The sequence below is a fragment of the Arachis duranensis genome, chromosome 3 (assembly GCF_000817695.3).
Source record: "Arachis duranensis cultivar V14167 chromosome 3, aradu.V14167.gnm2.J7QH, whole genome shotgun sequence".
In the NCBI taxonomy this organism is placed as follows: Eukaryota; Viridiplantae; Streptophyta; class Magnoliopsida; order Fabales; family Fabaceae; genus Arachis; species Arachis duranensis.
The window spans coordinates 126,169,496-126,192,354 of record NC_029774.3 but is presented as its reverse complement, the minus strand read 5'-3'; the positions used below and the strand labels follow the sequence as shown (position 1 = coordinate 126,192,354).

General features: G+C 29.0%; 1 protein-coding gene across 1 annotated transcript; it reads right to left on the bottom strand.

Moving 5' to 3' along the window:
* Positions 1–13,761: 13,761 nt before the first annotated feature.
* Positions 13,762–16,074, bottom strand: LOC107481098 (WRKY transcription factor 72A-like). Its single transcript, XM_016101312.3, has 3 exons — positions 15,715–16,074; positions 15,205–15,318; positions 13,762–14,457 (listed from the first exon to the last, which is right to left on the bottom strand). Exons 1-3 carry the CDS (start codon positions 16,072–16,074, stop codon positions 13,762–13,764), a joined length of 1,170 nt encoding a protein of 389 aa, XP_015956798.3.
* Positions 16,075–22,859: the final 6,785 nt, after the last annotated feature.

The window sequence follows — 22,859 nt, the reverse complement described above, 5'->3', positions numbered from 1 at the left end:
TTTTTTTGCATCCAAAAACCTTACGATCATTGGGGTACTTAATGGATGTGACTTGTCCATATAAAATCTCTTCAATATCTTTTCTGTGTATGTTGTTTGATGAATGAAGATCCCATTTTTGTATGGTCGATTTACAGGCCGAGACAAAATTTAGTCTTTCTAAGATCTTTCATCTCAAACTCTTCTTTTAGAGTTTTTATAGTTGTTGGAATTTCTTTAGAGTTCCAATGATATTTAAATCATCAACGTACACAGCAATTATAATGAATCCAGATGCATATTTTTTATAAAAACACGTGAGCAGATATCGTCATTCTTGAATCCGTTTTTGGCCAGATACTCAGTAAGGCGATTATACCACATTCATCCAGATTGTTTTAGACCATATAAAGATCTTTACAATTTGACTAAGTATAACCTCTGCAAATATTCATTGGATGGTTTCGATATCTTTAGTCCTTCAGAGACTTTCATATAGATATCACGATCTAATTATCCATATAAGTAGGTTGTCACCACATCCATTAAATGCATATGTAGTTTATGATATGCGGATAAACTGACCAAATAACGCAATGTTATTGCATCCACTACAGGAGAATATGTTTCTTTATAATCTATACCGGGCCTTTGTGAAAAACCTTGTGCCACAAGTTGAGCTTTGTAGCATACAACTTCATTTTTCTCATTTGGTTTTCTCATAAATACCCATCTATATCCAACAGGTTTTATATCTTTTGGTGTACGGACTACAGGTCCAAAGACTTCACGTTTTGCAAGTGAGTCTAATTCAGTCTTCGTAACTTCTTTTTATTTTAGCCAATCATTTCTTTGTCTACATTCTTCAATTATTCTTGACTCAAGATCCTTATTTTCATACATGATATTTAATGTCATATTATATACAAATATTTCATAGACAATTGTTTTATTTCGGTCACATTTTTATCTTGTAAAGACATAATTTATCGAGATCTCGTCATTTTCATAACTTTCAGGCACCTGAACATCTTCTGACGTCAAAACTATATTAGAATTTTGGACAACTACATGTGTCTTTACTATGTCTTTATCTTTTTTAACAGAAGTAGTATTTACCTCTTTTCTTTTTCGAGAATTTTTATCTTTGAAAACCGACAGGCCTACCACACTTCTGAGGTGAATTTTTTTCGATGATCATTTGTCCAACTGAGACATCAATTCGAATTGGAGCATTTTCAGCTGATATATATGATTTAGTTATCCTTTTTGTATCAGAAAATGCATCAGATAATTTATTTGCTATTCTTTACAAATGTATAATCTTTTGAACTTCTAGTTCACATTGCCTTGATCGAGGATCTAAATTAATTAAAAATGATAGATTTCAATTAAGTTCATTTTCAGAAAGTTTATTCTCTCTCTAATGTTGGAAATTTTGATTAATCAAAATGACAATCTGCAAATCAGGCTTTAAATACATCTCCAGTTTGTATTTCAAGATACCTCACTAAAGAGGGAGAATCATATCCAACATATATCCCAAATTTTTGTTGGGGACCCATTTTAGTGCGAGAAGGTGGTGCAATGGGAACATATATCCCACACTCAAATATCGTTAAATGGAAAATATTTGACTGCTGGTCAAAAGCCAATTGCGGAGGAGAGAATTGATGATAACTTGTTGGCCTCAATCGAATAAGTGTTGCGCCATGTAAAATAGCATGCTCCCAAGCTGAGATTAGGAGATTTGTTCTTATAAGTAAGGGTTTAGTAATTAATTGGAGGCATTTAATAAGTGATTATGCTAACTCATTTTGTGTATAAACATGAGCTACTGGATGTTCAACGCTTATTCCGTTAGCCATACAATAAGCATCAAAGGCTTGGGAAGTAAATTTACCAGCATTATCAAGACGAATTACTTTGATTAGATTTTCTAAAAACTGTACTTTTAATCGAATAATTTGAGCAAGTAATCTCGCAAACGCCAGGTTGCGAGAAGACAATAAGCACACATGTGACCATCTCGAAGATGCGTCTATTAGTACTATAAAATATCTAAAAGATCCACATGGTGGTTGAATAGGTCCACATATATCGCATTGAATCCTTTCTAGGATTTAAGGACCTCAAATCCAATTTTTACTGGTGATGGCTTTAAAATTAGTTTTCCTTGAGAACACGCAACACAATAAAATTCACTAGATTTAAGAATATTATGGTTTATTAGTGAATGTCTATGGAAACTTTTAATAATTCTCCGCATCATGGTTGTTTTCAAATGATCCAATTGATCATGCCAAATTATAAATTCATTTGGGTTGGTAAACTTCGGGTTTACAATGGCATGTGATTTAATTGCACTATTTTTAGTATAATATAATCGAGACGAAAGTGAGGATAACTTTTCTAATATAACATTTTTATTTGAATAATGAGTTGTGATACATAAGTACTCATGATTTTTCTCATTCATTGTTTCAATACGATATCTATTTCGGCGAATATCTTTAACACTCAACAAGTTCCTTAAAGACTTAATAGACAATAGTACATTATTTATTATCAATTGTTCCTGCGGAAAACAAAATTATAGATTTTTCAGAGCCTTCTATCATATTATCTGAGCTAATAATAGTATTAACATATTCTTCCTTTGATACAAGATGAGTAAAATATATATTACTTTTGAGAATGGTATACGAATTTGCACTATCTGCAAGGCAAATATCTTTACTATATGTCCTTACAATTTTCTTCAAAAGAAAAATAATAATAAAATGAGTAAAAGTATTTGCGCAGAAAAATTATTTTCTTGATTTTTTTTAAGAAGTACTGTACATAGTATCATATACTACAAATTTTATTATTATTATTATTATTATTATTATTATTATTATTATTATTATTTTTTACATTATTTATTTACATGATCAAATGGCCAATATTTCTTTTTGGATTCTCAAATAAATCGGATACTTCATAATGAGTGGTATAATTTTTAGCAACTATCATTTGAAACAAAATTTGTCTCCTTTCTTTTATCATCATTTTTCAAGGATGCTTGATGAAGATCAACTAGGTACCTCGGGGTACGACAGGTACGTGACCAATGACCCTTTTCACCACAACGGAAATATTTATCCTCTGTTAATTTATTTTGTCAATTATTTCTTTCTTTATCCAATTTCTGGTGTATCCTTTCTTATGAACATAATTTTTTTCCTTCTATAATTTTTTCTTATAACCAAAACCTTGCCATTTACCTCTTCTGGGTTTATGATTTGCCGCATTTGCTTCAGGAAAAGGGGCGGCGCTAGCTGGGCGCGCTTCATGATTTCTTAAAAGCAATTCATTATTATGTTCAGCAACAAAAATGCAAGAAATTAGTTCAGAATATTTTTAAACATTTTTTTTTCTCGATACTGCTACTGTAGGAGCACATTTGAGACATGGAAGGTCGAGAAATTTTTCTCTAACATGTTATTATCAGTTATCTTCTTCCCACATAATTTTATTCATGAGGTAATTTGAAACATTGTTAAATTGTATTCATTTATTGATTTGAAATCCTGTAGACGTAAATGCGTCCACTCATATCGAGCTTGAGGAAGTGTCACTGCCTTTTGATGATTATACCTTTCTTCAAGGTTTTTTCACAGATCTGCAGGATCTTTTAGTGTGAGATATTCATTTTTCAATCATTCGTCAAGATGACGACGAAGGAAGATCATGTCTTTGGCTTTATCCTTCTAGGATGCATTATTTTCAACTTTAATGGTATCTCCAAGATCTATTGAAATAAGATGGATCAAATTTTAGCATCTAGTATCCATGATAAATAGTTATTTTCAGATATATCAAGAACATTAAATTCAAGAATATAGAGTTTCGATATAATAAAAATTTATTATCTGAGTCTTTCTAAAATTTGATCAGAGTCTCATACTAATAACGTGTTGTAAAATAAATAAATAAATAAATAAAATAAATATAAAATAAAGCGATGTAAATAAATAAATCTTGTATTGATGTTCACCATAATCAATATCTCAATATAATAAAAGTAATTCATATATAGATATTACTAATATATGTAATAACGTATATATATAAAAGATAGAGAAGAATGTTTATATATTATCTATCATGTAAAGAAAGAGAAGAGTGCTTTGTTATTGTTGTGTGTCATATGCTTCAAATTCTACTACTATTTATACACACATAAAGGACACTCTTTTCAAACTTTATTAAATATAATCACTCTTGATAACCCGAGTCTTATGAAAAATGGGCATTCACCACAGACAATCTTGTCACAACAAAAATATTTTATTTTAAAAATTTTAAATAAAAANATATAACAATTACTCATTAATAATATATAGTTTGTAATTAAATTAAAATATTTATATTAGAATTCTATATTTTTAAAGTTTTTTTAAATAATATTAGTGGTTAAATTTATAGACATTTTTTCTTAATTAGTGAGCAAAACTTTTAAACTCTCATACTCTTATATTAAAATCGATTTGAGAAAATATAATTTAACATGATATAAAATTTGATCTTGAATTATATTTTTTATTATCATAGCAAAAAAAAAATTATAAAAAAAATAATAATTTTTGTTAAAATCTACCTAGCTAAAACTAATTTATATTCTAGTTTCATATTTTTTTTGGAATAAAAGTAATACGATCAATGTTGCTACTTGTTAAAATTTACTAATATATTTTGTCTATTCTTAAGATGAAATAACGGTATTTGTACCTAGAAGTAGTTTCATATATTTTGTTAATTTAAAGTTTAAACATCTATTAAAATTGCTAAAGATAAGATAAATACATAATTGAATATACAATATCTATCTTAACTCTTATAAAATGATAAAAAGAATTTGTGTCTAAAATTTTGAATTGACCATACATAAAATAATAATTATTGATACATGTCCTTTCTAAACAAAATCTTTTATTGCAATAAAACATAAATGATATTGATTATTCAAAAATCGAACATTATTCAAAAATCATCATCGCTCAAACATTTATCAAGTGTTTCGTAACATTATTTATTAACTAAAGAATTTTTTTTTTAAATTACGAGTTTGATTTTCACTAATAATATTGCTTGATGATAATCAAATTAGATCTTAAATATAGAATTCTCAATTATATTTGATAGTATTTTAAACTTTAAATGTATCTTATTCTTCTATTATAAAGAAGTAAAAATACAGTGTCATTTGAGTTATACATATCAAGTAATATATAACATATATATAACTTACTTCATATCTATTTTAAAATAATTACGAACATTTTATTTTTTTAATTTTTTAATTTTATTTATCATTTATTTTTAATTAATTATATTAATGTGCAAATAAAATAAATTAAATACGATAATATTGATATAATATACCTATTTAATTTGGGAATAACTTATGTTTAATTTGGCATCATTTTTGTAAAAAAAATATTTTAGACCAAAAAAATAAATATATTAGACCAAAAAATATTTTTTAAAATATCAAGATGCAAACAAACAATATTAAAAAATCTCAAATAAAAATTAATGAAATATAAACTAATAGAAACAAATACAATAAAAATTTATCCAATATTCAATTGCATCATCTCTAAATTCTTCCAAAATATTAACTTTTTTACCTAATTATTTAATCTATTTTTTTTATCTTAGTCATATTCAACTAAAAAAATTAATATATTATACTAAATAAAGTAACTATCAAATAATTATATATTTTTTTAAAAATTTTAAAGTTGTCCACAACAATGATTGACTTATTTGAAAGGTATCAGATTTAGACAGAGAAGAATTGAAGAAGGAATAAATTCAAGAAGAAACGAAAAAAACTGAGAAGAAGAGTTCGAGGGTTGAGAAAAGATAGAAGAAGTTTCTAGAAAAGGGTTTATTAAACTGAATTAGTTGAATCTAAACTAACTGAACTGTTCATTACATAGTGCAATATATACATAGTGTAGTGAGGTGTAAGGACAGATGGCAACTAATAGAATTTTGCTAAATGTTATTAACTAATCGCTAACTGACTCAACTGGTTTTCATAACCTCTATCGTGACCCCTGCTTTCGAATCTTCTTCCTTTCTTTGCTAGTTGGCTCTTTACACACACCTTCATGCTCTCTGCTCTCCAAATCTTCTACTTTCTTTTCAGTGCCTGTCTTAGTGAATTTGCCATTACTCTTGCTAAGAAATAACTTTGCATAAGCAATATTAAGCATGCTTCTAAACTCTAGGAAACTTTTGCTTGGCAGAGCCTTAGTCAAGGCATCAGCCACTTATACCAATCCTGGAATATGGCTCACCTATATCGTTTTGTTATTGACATGGTCCCTGACAAAGTGCAAATCTGTCTCAAAATGCTTGGATTTTGAGTGCAAAATTGGATTAGCTGCCAGGAGAACTGCGCTGAGATTGTCACAGTACATCATTGGAGACTTAATTAGTGAAATTTTTAACTCATGCAGCAAGTGCTTAATCCAGAGAAGCTCAGCTACCAAGTCAGCCATTGCTCGATACTCTGCCTCTGTGCTGGACCTTGCAACCACTGACTGTTTCTTGGAGCTCCAAGAGATCAGGTTCTTCCCCAAGAACACACAGAAAGCTCCAGTAGACTTGCGATCATCTGGATCTCCTCCCCAATCTGAGTCACTATTGATTGTGACTGTCATGTCCTTAACTCTATGCAGCTGTAGTCCATAAGTGGATGTTCCACTAACATACCGAAGCACACGTTTTACCAATTTCCAGTGCTCTTCCAAAGGGTGCTGCAGAAACTGAGACACCTTACTAACACAGTATGATAGCACAAGCCTTGTGATGGTAAGGTATTATAGGCTGCCAACAATAGATCTGTAGAGTCGTGGATCAGTGAAGGCAGGCCCACCAAATGCAGATAGCCTGACTGAAGAGGGTAGTGGTGTAGTGCAGGGTTTGCACCCGGTCATGTCAGCTTTAGCAAGAAGATCTCCAAAATACTTTTCTTGTGATAGAATCAGGCCCCCTTCTTTAGTTTTTGTAACCTGAATTCTCAGGAAATAGTGAAGTTCCCCCTTGTCTTTCAAGGCAAATTTGGCATTCAACTATTTGATTAACTGAGTTATGGCAAAGCTAGAGCTGCCTGTAATGATGATGTCATATACATATACTAAGACAAAGATGTTGCCTTCTTCAATTTAAAGAACCTGGTAAATACAGACACATCTGACTTGGTTGCTGTGAAACCAAATGTCTCAGTGCTATAGACAGTTTATAGTAACAAGCACGGGGAGCCTGCTTTAGCCCATATAAAGCCTTTGTTAGTTTACAGACCAGATTGTCATTACCTACAAAATATCCTTGAGGTTGCTTCATGTATACCTCTTCACCTAAATCTCCATGGAAGAAAGCATTATTAACATCCAATTGCCTAGTTCTCCAGCCATATGTTAATGCTGCAGTCAGAACTATCCGAATAGAAGTAGGCTTTACAACTGGACTGTATGCTTCAGTGAAATCGAAGCCCGGCCTTTGAGAAAATTCCTGAGCCACTAATCTTGCTTTATATTTCTGTAGTGACCCATCAGCGTTGTACTTCACTCGATACACCCATTTGCTCCCAATTGCCTATCTGCCTTTGGAAAGTGGAACAAGCTTCCAGGTTTGATTCTTCATGAGAGCATTATATTCAAGGTCCATTCCTTCTTTCCATTGTGGATGAGCCATTGCATCTTTGACTGATCTAGGCTCTACTGAGGCATGAAAAGCCCTTGGTCTAAGGCAGCCAAACTTGCTTCTTGTAATCATTGAGTGTGTGTTAGTTGAGGAGGTATTGGCAGGAGGTGCAGGTGCTGCTGTGAGAACGATTTTTATATCAGAAATTGAAATTGGTATTGGGATGTTTGAGGGTGCTGCTGACTGGGTGGATGGGAAGGGAGGTTGAGTAGGTGGAATGGACTGACTGTTATCATTAATAGCTGTTGAGGTTGGAAATTGGGCGCCTGAAGATTCTTGAGAGGCAGTGGATGTTGTAGCAGAAGTAAGGGGGAAAAAGGAGGAAGTGTTGGGTTGTCTTTGTGTGAATGAGGGAACTGGTGAAGATTTATGAGCAGAAACAATTGGGATTGTAGGGAATTGCTACAGGGCTAGTGGGGGAGGATTGGAGTCTTCATGTAGGAATTTGCCATCTTTAAACGGAAATTTTCTTTCATCAAACACAACATTTCTTGTGATTATGGTTTTACCACCAGGGGTTAAGCACCTGTACCCTTTGTAAAGTGGGCTGTAACCAGTAAAGACACAAGGGGAGGATCTAAATTCCAACTTATTCTTGTTGTAAGGCCTTAAGTGGGGAAAGCATAGGTAGCCAAAGACTCGAAGGCTAGTGTCATCAGGCTTCTTCCCAAATAGCTTTTCAACTGGGGACTTGTTTTCTAAAGTAGGTGTTGGCAATTGATTAATGAGGTTAGCAGCAGAGGTGAATGCTTCTCCCCAGAAACGAATTGGCATTCCACCTCCAGCCAGCATAGACAACCCTTTCTCTACAACATGTCGATGTTTTCTTTCTGCATTGCCGTTCTGCTGATGTATATGTGGACAAGAGAACCTGTGAATTAAGCCTTGACCCTGTAATTCTTTAGACAAGCTTACATATTCAGCAGCATTATCTGTTTGCAGCATTTTAATTTTCCTATTTAATTGTAATTCAACCATATTTTGGAAAGCTTTAAAGACTGATTTAAGTTGGGACCTGGTTTTGAGCAAATAGAGCCAAGTGAACTTAGAGTAGGCATCAATAAAGTTGACAAAATATAAATTTCTATTAGAATCAGGCATAGGGACAGGACCCCATATGTCAGAGTACACAAGCTGAAGTGGTTCAGTATATACAGTATGAGAAATTGGAAAAGGAAGCTGGTGAGACTTGCCAATGCAGCAAGCTGGACACACTGCATTATTGATATTGAAAGGAAGATTACAGGATTGTAAAACTGTTGAAATGACATTATTTGAGGGATGACCTAGTCTATTGTGCCATAACTGGAAGTTATCTGTACTGGACATTATAGAGACATGGGTAGCTTTCGGGGGTGAAGGGATGAGGTTGACAAACTTGTACATCCCTTTGTCAACTTTGCCATGAATGACAATCTCCTTAATTTCTTGAGTTTTGACATAACAGCCATCAGCATGAAATTAAAAAATACTTCATTATCACAGTAAAACTGATACACACTAAGTAAGTTTTTGGTAATATTAGGCACATACAAAAGTTTTTGTAACAGGAACTCTCTACTGCTCAAATCAGTTTTAAAGCTAGACTTTCCAATTAGGTTGATGTGCAAACCTGAGCCGTTTCCTACTATTACTTGATTAGATCCTTCATACATCACTCCTTCTGTCAAGTTCTGCTCGTCTGAAGTCATGTGGTGTGTTGCACCTGAGTCCAGATACCAGTTTGGATCATGGGCTATTGAGGGAGTAGCTAATAGTGCTTGAGGAGTCAAATTGTTGCTGGAGTTCTGAGCAGCATATTGGGACCTTGGATTGTCATCTCTTTCATACCTATACCAGCAGGTTTTGGCTGTATGTCCAATTTTGTCACACACTTGGCAAATTAGCCTTTCACTTGATCTTGCACTGTTATTCACGAACCTTGAGTTATCATTTTTGAATCTTTCTTCAAATCTTGAATTGTTGCCTTGTCCACTTTCAACATTTCTGTTTTAAAATTGGCCAGCTCCAAATCTGCCACTTCTTATTGACCTTCCTCCTCTGTTCCTGTAGTCTCCTCCTCTAGAGTGTCATCTAAAGCCTCCTTTTATGTTGTATCCTTGTGTGTGCTGGGCCAAATTTGCCTGGATAAAGGACTCAAGTTTCCTGAATCTTTCTAGCATGCTCTCATGAGTCAGGAGTAACGCTTCTAATTCACCTACTGATATGCTTACTGGTCTTGCAACTACGGACGTGATTACATTTGCATATTCTTCCGTCAAACCATTTAGTATTGCATTTACATGGTCACTTTTACGCATTAGTTCACCAACAGAGGCTAGTGCATGTATTGTACTTTTCAGGGCCAACACATATTCATTCACAAAATTTCCTATCTTGATGCTACTCAACTTATGTTTTAATTGCATTATTTTTGCTCTAATATGGGAAGAGAAATGATCATCGAGTCTTTTCCATACCTCATATGCGTACACGCACCCAATCATTGGAGTTGTGAATGGCTTCGTCATTGAAGCCAGCAGCCACGACTTTAGTAGCGAATCTTGTATTTTTCACACTGCATATCAAGAATTTATTTCTCCTGAAGGTAAGAATCACGTTGGAATCCTTTCTCCAGTGATGTGGTGTAGCAGCTCGTGGCCTTCAATGGTTGATTATGCCTGGTCTTTCCATTACAGAAAGTTATCCCCATTCAATTTCATTGAAATTGGGGAAGACGTGAAGTTTGGGGGCATCGGTGTCTGAGAGATTGAGTTGTGACTATTCTAGGGTTCCGCAGCTATGGAAGTAGAGCGATCGTTAAGCTCTGATACCATGAAAGGTATCAGATTTAGATAGAGAAGAGTTGAAGAAGGAATGAATTCAATAAGAAATGAAAGAAACTGAGAAGAAGAGTTCGAGGGTTGAGAGAAGAGAGGAGAAGTTTCTAGAGAAGGGTTTGTTGAACTAAATTAGTTAAATCTGAACTAACTGAACTGTTCATTACATAGTGCAATATATACATAGTGTAGTGAGGTGTAAGGACAGATGGCAACTAACAGAATTAAGCTAAATGCTATTAACTAATCGCTAACTGACTCAACTGGTTCTCATAACCTCTATCATTATTGATCTAAAATAATTTATAATGTTTTTTTATTTTAAGATAAATAATAAAAATTTTACTAAAAAAATAAGATACAATTTATACTTATTTTTTTTATACATAAAAATCACAGTGTACAATTATTCGTGATTCTTATAAGAGAGTGTAAGCCAAAAAGACGAAGAATAGATGCACAACAACTTTTATTGATATTATTTAATCGCTCAATCTCCCGAATAAAAAGTAAAATTAAGCATATAAGGAATATAATTTAAATATTAAGAAGACCAACATATAAAGAATTATAATAAATTAACTTGTATAAGATAAAAATAGTAAAATTTATAATAAAAAATTATAAAAAATTTAATAAATAAGAACAAAATAAAAAATAAAATAGATAGAGTATAATAACGAATAGTAATATCTTATANACGATTAATAAATTATGAAATATACAGATAGATAAAATAAAAAAAATTATGAAATTGAATCTTTTTAATAAATTAAAGAAATATTATCGACCATATAATTGATTGTAGACACATAATTATTTGACAATAAATATAAAAAAGTAATAAATTTGATATTAAAATAAAAATATAAATAATAAATAAAAATCTGAAATTTAAAATTTAGGAAAGAAATAAAGATAAGCTTTTGATAATAACAATGACTCAAAGAGTCCAAGACAATAAATTAAATTAAATAACATATATTTAAATTAATTAAATTAAATAATTAATATGATAAATTAATTATAATTATTTAAATCAATAAAGTAACTTAAATAAATAAAAAATATCTTCTAAATATATCAATATAAAAATTATAATACTTTTAACATTATTAATCAAAATATATAAAACAAAAAAATTAACATAAATTAAAATAAAATTTATTTATTTATTTTTTTCAAATTAAATAATTAATATAATTAATTAATTAATTATAGTTAATATGGTCAAAAAATATTAAATAATTTAATATTTATTTTAATTAAACTAAATAAATAATAGTTAATTAATTAACGTCTTTAAATAAATCAAATAAAACAAACCAAAAAATACATTTGTTCCGGCCCGACGAGCGCGTAACGCTCGAACCGCGATTTATTAATTAATACACTTAAAATAATCAAATTAAATAAATTAAGAAACAACTTGAAGAACATACCACATATGTTATGCTGTTTATTAAAAGAATTTAATTTTAAAAATATGTGAATAAATTAAAATAGTAAAAAGAACAAAATTTTTTAGAAATTAAGTAAAAAATGCCTTACATATACATAATCATTCTTTTAAACATTATATTTTAAAAAATTTGAAACTTGTAAGTTACAATTTTATATTATTATACTTGTTATGGGTTACCTGCAATGTTGATTTGGGTTTGAATGTGAGGTTTAGACTCTTTATGAAGCAGCATCCGACTTGTTCTTGTGCCGAGATGCCGCTGTCCGAATTTCTCGTGAAGAAGGTGAGAGATGGTACCTACAAGAAATTTTGATACTTAAATTAGTAAGGGTTTTAAGCAGGATTTTAGTATAATAGACCTGAGCGAGTGGATTTGATGACTATTTTTTTTTTTGAGTTGTTCTATATTTAATTGATGGATAACCGTTCTCTTTATCTTTGAGAATTTATTGGGATCTATCTTTTAAGAGAAATAGAGATAGTAGGAGAAATTCGAAAAGACAGTTACTTATTTGAATAAATAACATTAGTCTTTATCGTCGTGTTTGACCTCTTTAAAGAGGTCGGGTAATTAAATAGTAGAGATCAACCTTTTTAAGTGGGTCTTTTTGTAACAAATTACAATTTTGATATATTAATAATTAACTCAATACTGATCTTGAATACAATTTATAATAAATATATTGAATTATAAATGTTTTAAAAATATTTGTTCTTTAACAAATGTTTATCTTTAACCCTAACTTGCTAGTAAAATACTTACGTACATAAAAAATATTATTATTATTATGATTTTGGTATATCAAGTGGTGTTTGAATTTTTGGTGATACCCAAAAAAAGACATATATTTGGATAAAAGTCTAGTTTATTTAAAGAAATAATTAAAAGCAAAAATTTTAAATTATTTTCACAATCTCCAGCATTTTTTAAGAGACTTCTGTAATTTAATTTGTACTTCTAGAATAGGTACAACACGATGTCTTGAAAACGACTTGCACTCCAATTTTTTCTTTAAAAAAGGTGTAGCAACTGCGAAATATTAAATATGTTTATATCATTATATTATCTCTATCGTTTCCAATAAAAAATTACACGCTACCTTGCTGAGGTGAGGAGAAAGGAGTGGGGGATATAGAAGCAATTTTAAACATGAATTCAACAGAACCATATATACAACTCTTTTTATCTTCACAAAAAAATTGAAATAAAGTGAAAATTTATGGTGCTGTGTTTTTTTCCTTCTCTTGTTTTCTTTTATCTACTAATATATTTTATATTTTTATTCGGTGAAAATTAAATGTAGTTAATTTTATGTGAATTTAATAATTAAAAATTAAATCAATTTAGATTGGTCGAATAGTTAACTCACTCATCCGCTTAAACAAGTGTCGAAAATTCGAATTTTGTCTTTTCCATTCTTAGATAGAGTCCAGATCTACAACAGGTAAAAGAAATTGTATTTTTTTTTTCAAAAATTTATATTTTTACACAAATTTATGTGTTGGTTTATTGGTTATAATAATTTTTTGTATTGATTTTATAGATATTTTTTATTTTAAGAAATAAAAAATTTGTGAAGACTTAATTACAAATCGATTACAAAAACACTCCTTTAAAAATACAGCACTGTTTATTGCTCTCATAGAAACCGAAAAGACCAAACTTTAATTTGTGCACACTAGCTTTGATATGCTCTCATCATTAATAATTGGGAACATGTAATGAAAATGATTTCACTTCCTTTTCTCCAAGAACTGGTAACTTTTCTTAGAGGGCGGCGAAGCATATGAACCTTTAGACGGTTGTGAGGTTAACAATGATTTTGTGATGTTTCCTTGTTGGTTATTATTAAGAGCAGAGGAAGCATAACAATCTGCATGTAAAGGTTTTTGAAAAATAATGGGCATGCAATTTTGTTGGTAGGGATAATGGCCTTGATGATATTGAATCAATGGTTGCTTTCCATTCTTATTAAGGTTCCAATAATAACGAGACGATGATGAGTGTTGAGTGCTATACTGCAATGGAGAGAAAGTGGTAGTAGTTGAGGAAAAATCAAGATTTGTTGGTGAATACTTTGGTATGGAAGATGATGATGAAGTTGGAGGTTTAGTAATGAGGTCAAGAGTTATTGTGGGGTGAAAGTTATTATTGGAGGTTGAGATCATGGAAGAGTTGAACAAGTAGAATTGTTGTGGTCTTATTAGGGTAGTATTATTATTATTATTAGGGTTGACAATGGTGGTTGTTTCTGAATTGGGTACAATGCCTTGTTGCGATGAGGAGGAGGACAAGGACGAGGATCGAAGAACGGAAGCGGCGGCTGAAGTTGCAGACGCCATTGGAGTGGCTGAAGAAGGAAGTGGATGGTTGTGAGTTCCTTCATAGGTTGTAATCAGGATTGACATGTCTTGAGCACATCTTTGAACCTGCCCTCATACAAATGCAAAACCATAGGTAAACGATGAAAATATTAATGGATACATCGGATGTTCATTTTATTAGATGTGCATATGGTTATTCTAATATTAAGATTTAGGTGAATAATTTAAAAATGTAGTGTGTTTTAATTTAATTAATAATTGTTCACGGTTGTTCAAAAAATTATTAATTACCTAATATTATTCCATAAAAATATACTTCAGAACCAATCATACAATAATTAAGCTTTGATTATTTGTTAGCATTGTTATGGTTTATTAATTTACAATAATGTTTGGAGATAATAAAAATCAGTTTAAATTTATCTTATTTATTATTTATTAATTATTATTAAAATTAATAAATAATATTAAATAAAATAAATTTAGATTATTTGAACAGATTTATTATTATCTCTACCATAATAAAATAATTATATATTTACACAAAGATTTAATATATATATTTAACTAAATTATTTGATATAACATATTTTTATGTTTTTTTGTAATTTTTAAATAAAAACATCTTTAATTAAATAGCTATTTCGATAATATTACAGAAATAAAAAAATTAAAATTTATCTTATTTAATATTTAATAATTATTATAATAATTAATAAATATTAAATAAAATTATTTTTTTAATTAATTTATTTGTTACTAAATATTTTCGTTTGTAAAATTGGTATTTGTTAATTGTAGAATTAATTAATATTAGCATATATGATATATGAGTAACTCATATATATATACCTGTTTTCTTACGGGACAAGATGAAGAGACAGTGCATCGGTAGTATGAACGAGGACATGGATTTCCTTTTGCTATCTTCTGTCCATATTTTCTCCATTGGCATCCATCATTCATCTGTGAAAAATATTATTACAATTTCAGTTTTGATAGCACAGAAAGAGTTATATTATGTATACGTCAAGACTAATAGTATACCTTCTACTAAGACTACTAAAAAATTTAATATTAAAAAAATATATTCTAAAAGAAACATACCACTTTCAATGTACATAAGAGTGATCCATACATAGATGATAATAGAAGTAATAAATTAAAATCAAGGTAGCAAAAATAATTGAAATTTTAATTAATATAAATCAGAAAATTATATAATTTAATAAAAAAATTTAGGATTAATTGACTTAAACTCAAAATTATAATATAAAAAACTATTAAAAATTAAATGAAGATATTAGCTATCTAAATGAGAAGAATATAATAAATGAAAATTATATATATTTTTGCATGTACCGTTTGTGTATCACATCTGGCTCTTATAGAAACCCTAGCCTTCTTGAGGCGAGTATTATGGTAATGATGATGAGATGCTTCATTTCCTTCGCCATTATTTTTTGTTGTCTTGAGAACTTTACTCGGTGGCCACATCTCGGTGAGTAGTTTTTCTGATGATGAGACTCCTAGAGAGAGTGACACAAGTTCTTCATCACTATCTTCATTATTATTATTGATGCCTTCTTTGGTGGTAGCTTCTTGCTTTTGTTGTTGAAAGATAATGTCAAACAAGTACTCCTTTTGCACTAATGATGATGATGATGATGATGAATCTTCGTCATTTGCACCATTTCTCAATAATACTTCCAATTTTCCCATTCCCCCCTCAGTAGTGGATTCGATCTTTGTATCCTGATGCATATACATGCATGTTGATTCCAAGTGATTATTGCTGGTTTGGTTTAATTTAGTAATCCTAACATTTTTAACATACTTCTCTCTTAACAGTAACTAAGAACTTGCATTGAGTTCGTCCCATGCTTATTGCTATACTAACATTGATCAACAGTTTGATAACTATCCTTGAAAATTTCCATATATATAATTTAAGGTATATAATGTGGATTGGAAGATTTGGTATGCAATTTTGGTCTAATAATATCTTTAATATATATATATATATTAGATAAAAAGGTAATCTACCAAAAATGTTTTTAAATTTTGCTGTTATAAAAATATTCTCAAATTATTTAAAACTATGATAAAAATATACATTTATAAACTGAAACGTTCTATATTATTAAAAAAGAGTAATGCAGCAAATGAAATTTTTTTTATATGATAAATGAAACTAACATTAGCAAGTGAGCTATGTTATGCATTTTCGTTAAGGTAACATATCTCTGATTATGGTTAGATATTTTTGACACATTTTTAAATTATTTAAAAGTATTTTTGTTAATAATAAAATTTAGAGACATTTAAATATAAATAGGCTTTTGTGAGATAACCTAGATAAAAGAATAAACAGGCTTTTATTTTTTATCTCGCAAATATTTAACTCCCTTAATTAAAAATAGAAAATTTCAATAAACATAAAATTATTTAATTTTAAAGATCAAAATATTTTATTTTTATAATTATATTTTTAAAAAATTCACATTAAATTCTAATATATCAGAATCATCTTTAAGAATATATATATAAAAGCAATCTTTGAGAAGTTATTTTTATGAGCACCGAAATTTTGTTGGAGATATACACTATACAATGAATACGAGCTAGCTCTAAGCTGGAAGGTTGGACAAAGAATAAGAAATCAAGCATGCAATTTAGTTTTCTGTCGCCAGAAATATTAATATAATGCCCGACACAGCACGGTTTTTGTTCATTTGATGGATGGGTGTCGCACTGTCGAGTGAATGTTAACACTTTTTAGTGGGAAAAAATTTGATATGAATTGACACAAATATGAGAAAAAAATTATTAATTAAGATTCCTTCTAGATAAAAATACGTCTATACTAAATTTACGCTTCAAATTATTAAAAAAATTTCTTTCGATATATCAATTGCATATAAAGGGTTTTTTTAATAAAAAAAATTATATTTACTATTTTACACAAATATCAGATTATTTACTTTTATACAAAATATTTTTTAATTTTGCAGCAAATACAATTTTGTTCACCTTTTCTGTTAGATTAGCTATTCTGTTTTTTTTTTCTTTTCAATTTTGCAACCAAAGCCAACAAAATTGTATTGACTTCGAAATTGAAAAATATTACATATAAAAGTAAACAATATAATATTTGTATAAATTAAAATAGTAAATATAGAATTTTTTTATTTTAAAAAAACTGCATATAAAAACATATTATTAGATACATAACAATATATTATCAGTGAAGCTTTTCATAAGCTTTTAAGAAAAAGATAATTCTAAGTTATAATAGCAGAAAGTAATCAATCCTATACATGGCTGCCATGTACATATCATGAAAATTTTGTGAGGAAAATCATGAATAATAATATATTTTGAATAAAATTAGTAAAAATTGTTTTTGTTGTGAGTATATATAAATAGAACTTTAATTTGCTTTAAAGCTTAAAATTGGTTAATGTTCATCGACTAAAAATTAGTTTTTTTTTTATATTTTTTACAAAAACTTTAGTTTTTTTTAATTGTAAATAACCTTTACCGATATAAGCATTATTTCTTAATTGTCCTTAAAGAAAATGAATGATAAAGAAAAATAAAGAAACGTGTAGAGCTTAGCGTGCTTAAGGGTAATTTAGACTTTAGAGCATACAATTTGTCTTTTGCATAGTAGAAGAGAATTAGAGCAAATAACAAAAGCGCTATGGGGAAAAAATAAAAAACCTTAAACCCTGTATAATTAATTACAGCCACTCTTAATTACTTTAGGGAAATAAAATATTTACAACGAAAATAAGATCCAAAAATAATGAATGAATCTCACTAGTTTAATTTGAACATACATGTTATTAGAAAATTATTTTTAAAAACAATGGAAAGAATCGAAATACCAATTCTCTTCCTCCAAAATTGCCAGCTATACTATAAAAATAAAAAGCTGGAACTTTGTGAGGGGAAGCATTCTAATCAATAATATTTGATAAATAAAAAATCAGCCAAAACAATTTAAATTTATTTTATTTAATATTTATTAATTATATAATAATTAATAATGTTAAATAAAATAAATTTAAGTTTTTTTTTGTCTTTTATTCATATTCATCAATAGGAAAAAGCAATATAGATGAGGAGATTAATTAAAGCATATTTTTCCAGCTATATCATTTCCTCTTTTGATTTTTGAGAGTGACATTCATGCATCAAGCATCATACAATATACAATGCATTTATTGTGTTTAAATAAAGTTACGTTTTTTTTACCAACAAACTATACATTAAATGGCATAATTTTTTTATTCTTATCTAAAAACCTTGAATTTAAATTTTACTCTTAACTTTTAAAAAAAATTACACTTTTTTTTTTCAAAAACCCTATGAAACTGTTAAGTGTTAATTATAGAAAATCAATAACTCATAAAATATAATCTAGCTATATCCAAGGATTAGGATCATTTATGAAAAAGGGTAGCTATATAATCAAAGCATCATGAGCAAAATAACTAACCTTATTGCCACCGATTTCTTCATTATTATCCCCATTAGACTCCAATATGTTAAAATGATGATCCTCCATAACTTCCTTTTTTTTTTTTTTGGTGTCAAATGGAAAACTTTTTAGCGTGAAATTTTCTCTTTATCATTTCCAGGAGCCTCGTTTTCTTTATATACTGAAACCTTAGGACAAGACTCCAATATAATATCATAAGCTGAAATTCAGATAGTGACTGTCACATTAATAATTAAATTAATATCAACAAGAAACAGGAAATTTCAGTTTAATGTTCTAAGTGATTTCATGTATATAAATAAACCAAAAAACTTAGGGTTTCAACATTAATAGTTATCAGATGCAATGGAGAATAGTTATCTAATTATTTAATTTTAGGGAAATAAATTTAAAATTCCCATAGTTGGATACTGGTTGTTGAATGAGGGAATAAATTCCTACTAAGTATATGTGAGTGTCTCCAAGTTGGACCCATTAAAATCAATGGTCACCGTCCACCTATATAACGATAAATTCTTATTACCCGAAGAAAATAAAGCATTTTTATAAAATACCCATATTAAATTAGAATTGAATTGAAGAATATTCCTTTTAGTAAAATGTCACGTAAATGCTGATTCCAGTCCAAGTTCACCTGATGTATTCACAATCTTTTTTTTTTTTTTTATGTCATTCCTTGACTATGGTGCTTATATAATGTGAGTCTCCGCAATTTTGATTTATATATAATTTAAACCTTGCTTATTAATTCCTTTTACTAGCTTTTATATATATATATACCAAAAAATACCACATTCGTACACTAAAATTAATCACTAAAATCAGTTATTAATATATTTGTATGTAAATATATTTATGGTTTAATTTATTTTTGATTTGCATTTATATTCTAATATGTATTTTTAATTGGTGGCTGACTTTGGTGATTAATTTTAATATATCCGCAGCATAGTCAATATATATATACAGACACAATAAAAAGCATATAGACAACACTTTTTCCATATCTTTTATTTCAAAATAATAATAATAATGATAATAATTAAAAAAATTATTTTCAGGACATACCTCTTTGACTTAACTAAAAATTTAACTTCCTATCTCTTTTCCTAAATAAATACGTTTTCTCCCCCGCAGTTGTGTCTTACATACATATATATGGGCCGGATAAAATAACACTAATCTAACAATAAGCTACACGATGCAATTAATTAATATGCCCGTATCTGAATTATTTTAAAATTTTCTGTAAAGTCTATTTAAGTTACATGCATGATTGTTGGCATGTTCCGATCACGATTTAATTCTAAGTCTTGAATAATCTTGAATTTCATAAGATGTATGTTCAATATTATTCATTCATTAAATTCATATTAAATTCTATATCTTCGTTGCGAATGTTTGATTTCTCAATTAAGTATGTGTTTAATTAAGACTGGGCACATAAGAGGTTAGGGCTTAATTATTATTAAGTGATGTGTTGCAGATTTATTTTATATATATATTTTTCTCAAAGTAAAAGTATATATATTCCCCTATAAATCATACATATCTTTGACACAGTACGTAGGTAAACACTAAAGACTAAAGACCAAAACGCACCCTTTAATCTATCTTCACATTTTTTGTTGTCTTTGAATTGATTATCAAATTTTAGTTTTCAATATTTCATCGTATAATTTAAGTTGTTATGGACATGATCCATCTTATTAGGAGAATAACAAAAATTAACTAATAAAAAAATTTGCACATTCAAAGAGAATTTTTTTTATAAAAGAATGTGTTATAAATATAATCATTCACGTATTTTTTCATAATTACTTAATTTAAAAAAATTTTCATAACATAATATTAAAATTCTATAACCTAAAGATTTAGTCGTTTAGAGTTTGATCTTTATTGATTCTCGAAAAGAATTTTAACATAACATTAATAATAAAATAAATTCAAAAAATAATAATAAAACTCATACAAATCTAAAAAAAATTCTCACATTTTAACAATAAAATTTTATTTTACTCGATAAAACTGAATATATACAATAATTTTATAAATAATGTCGTTGCAGCCTATCATCTATCATAGTATCCATATGTGTAATTATTTGGTCATTTATTGACTCTTGATTTTGGAAAAAAACGATGATTATAGTTGAGAGTATGTAGAAGCTAAGATATATATCCATCTCCACGTGGCATCATTACAAACATTAATTACTTAATTTCAACTATACCTAGGTCTTAGTTAGTTACAAGCATAACTAATTAAGTTCCTTTATGAAGGTCATTATATGATTACTATCTCTGAAGAGTCATTTCTCTGCAGGCTGCAGCTATAATTTTCTATTGCATGCTTTTAGCTACAGTAGTTAAGTTATAATCCAAGCTAAGCTTTCAATAACTTATTTATTAATTAACTTTAGGGGCCGGCATCTCACAGACTCACACTATTATGTTAATACTTATTTAATCATTTTAAAATTTGTAGTTCATAATTAGAGTAAGCGAGAATGATGTGCGATCAGCAAAGTTGGAGAAAGCATAATCAATTATTAATTACCATTATTCGTGTGGTTTTATTAATTAAAAATCATGGTGCTGTTGACAAGTCAGAAGGAATATAATTAACCGACTCATCAGACTGCTAATTCTTCATAATCATAAAACCACTAAAATCTTTAATCTCTAATTTGAAGCATTATATATTATTTAATATTCTTAATTTTTAAAGAAACGAGCACAACTTTAACGCGGAAATGTAATATAATATTAGGTACAAATATTGTCACATTTATATCATTAAATAACTTTTTCAAATTATAAATTTCACACACTTAACTTTTTAAATGAAGTATTTCATTAATTATATAAATTGTATGAGATTTTACAGGGAACAAAAAACTCTGATATCATGATAGAAATAAAAAGAGAGATCATACTAATTCAAAAGTTATTTCCATCCGATTAAACATAAAGAAGAAAAATTTGGGACTAAATATCATTCTACACCAATGCACAATGAATTGAAGTGATATATGACACTAGTGCTGACCAAAATTTGAGACTTTGTTATTAGTTTTTTTTTCCTTCTTATATCAAAAACATTTGAGTTCTAGTTATGAGAGTAGGGATGTGATTGACGCAAGGCAGAAGCAGAAACTGCTTGTCAAAAGAATCAGTGGCTGGTGGGTGTGGAATCCCTCAAAAACCTCCTTGCTCCAATCGGTCCAAAAGCTGCTCCAATCTTACTTGCTCCAATCTGTCCAGAAGTTGCTCTAGCAATTTCACTGTAAATTTATCAATGAAAAAATAAATAAATTAACACTTTTGACAATAAAAAATATAGGAAAATAAATGTAACATAGTCCTAATTGCAAAATAAATGTGGAACGGGTGGTTGCAACATCAGTGTTTCAGATCTTAATTTAAGGTAACTACTCAAATGAAGACATTTTCATCTTAAAATGATAGTTAAGATATTTTTTATGTCCACGGACAAGGGTTAATTTATGGCAAGTCGAAACTTCATTTAAGAGTTTGTGGTTGTAAGGTGGGATTCAAGTATTCGATATTAATAAGCTAATCACGAAAGCATCCCAAATTAGTTATGATAAATTGATAACTAAGATGTTAATATGTATTATGTTAAACAGTTTGAGCGAACATGTCAAATTATGTAACAGTTTTTCGATGATTATCATCACATGAAAATATTTTCATACGATTATTCATCTAACTTAAAATCATGAATGGTCAATTGAAAATGAAGGCTTACTCGGTAATGGCAGAGGTGAAGTCGCTGGAGACGGCATAGGGATCAGGAAAATAAGCTTTTTGGTTTTCTATTTTAGCAGCCTCAGCTCTTTGCCACCAATAAGGATCAAAGTCTCTGGTTAGATCCTTGATATACGCATCGGTTTCTAGGATGTTAGCATACATAGTGGGAATGCAGGTTAGTGCCAACAAAAGAATTGGCAACAAAACTTGAATTTTTGATG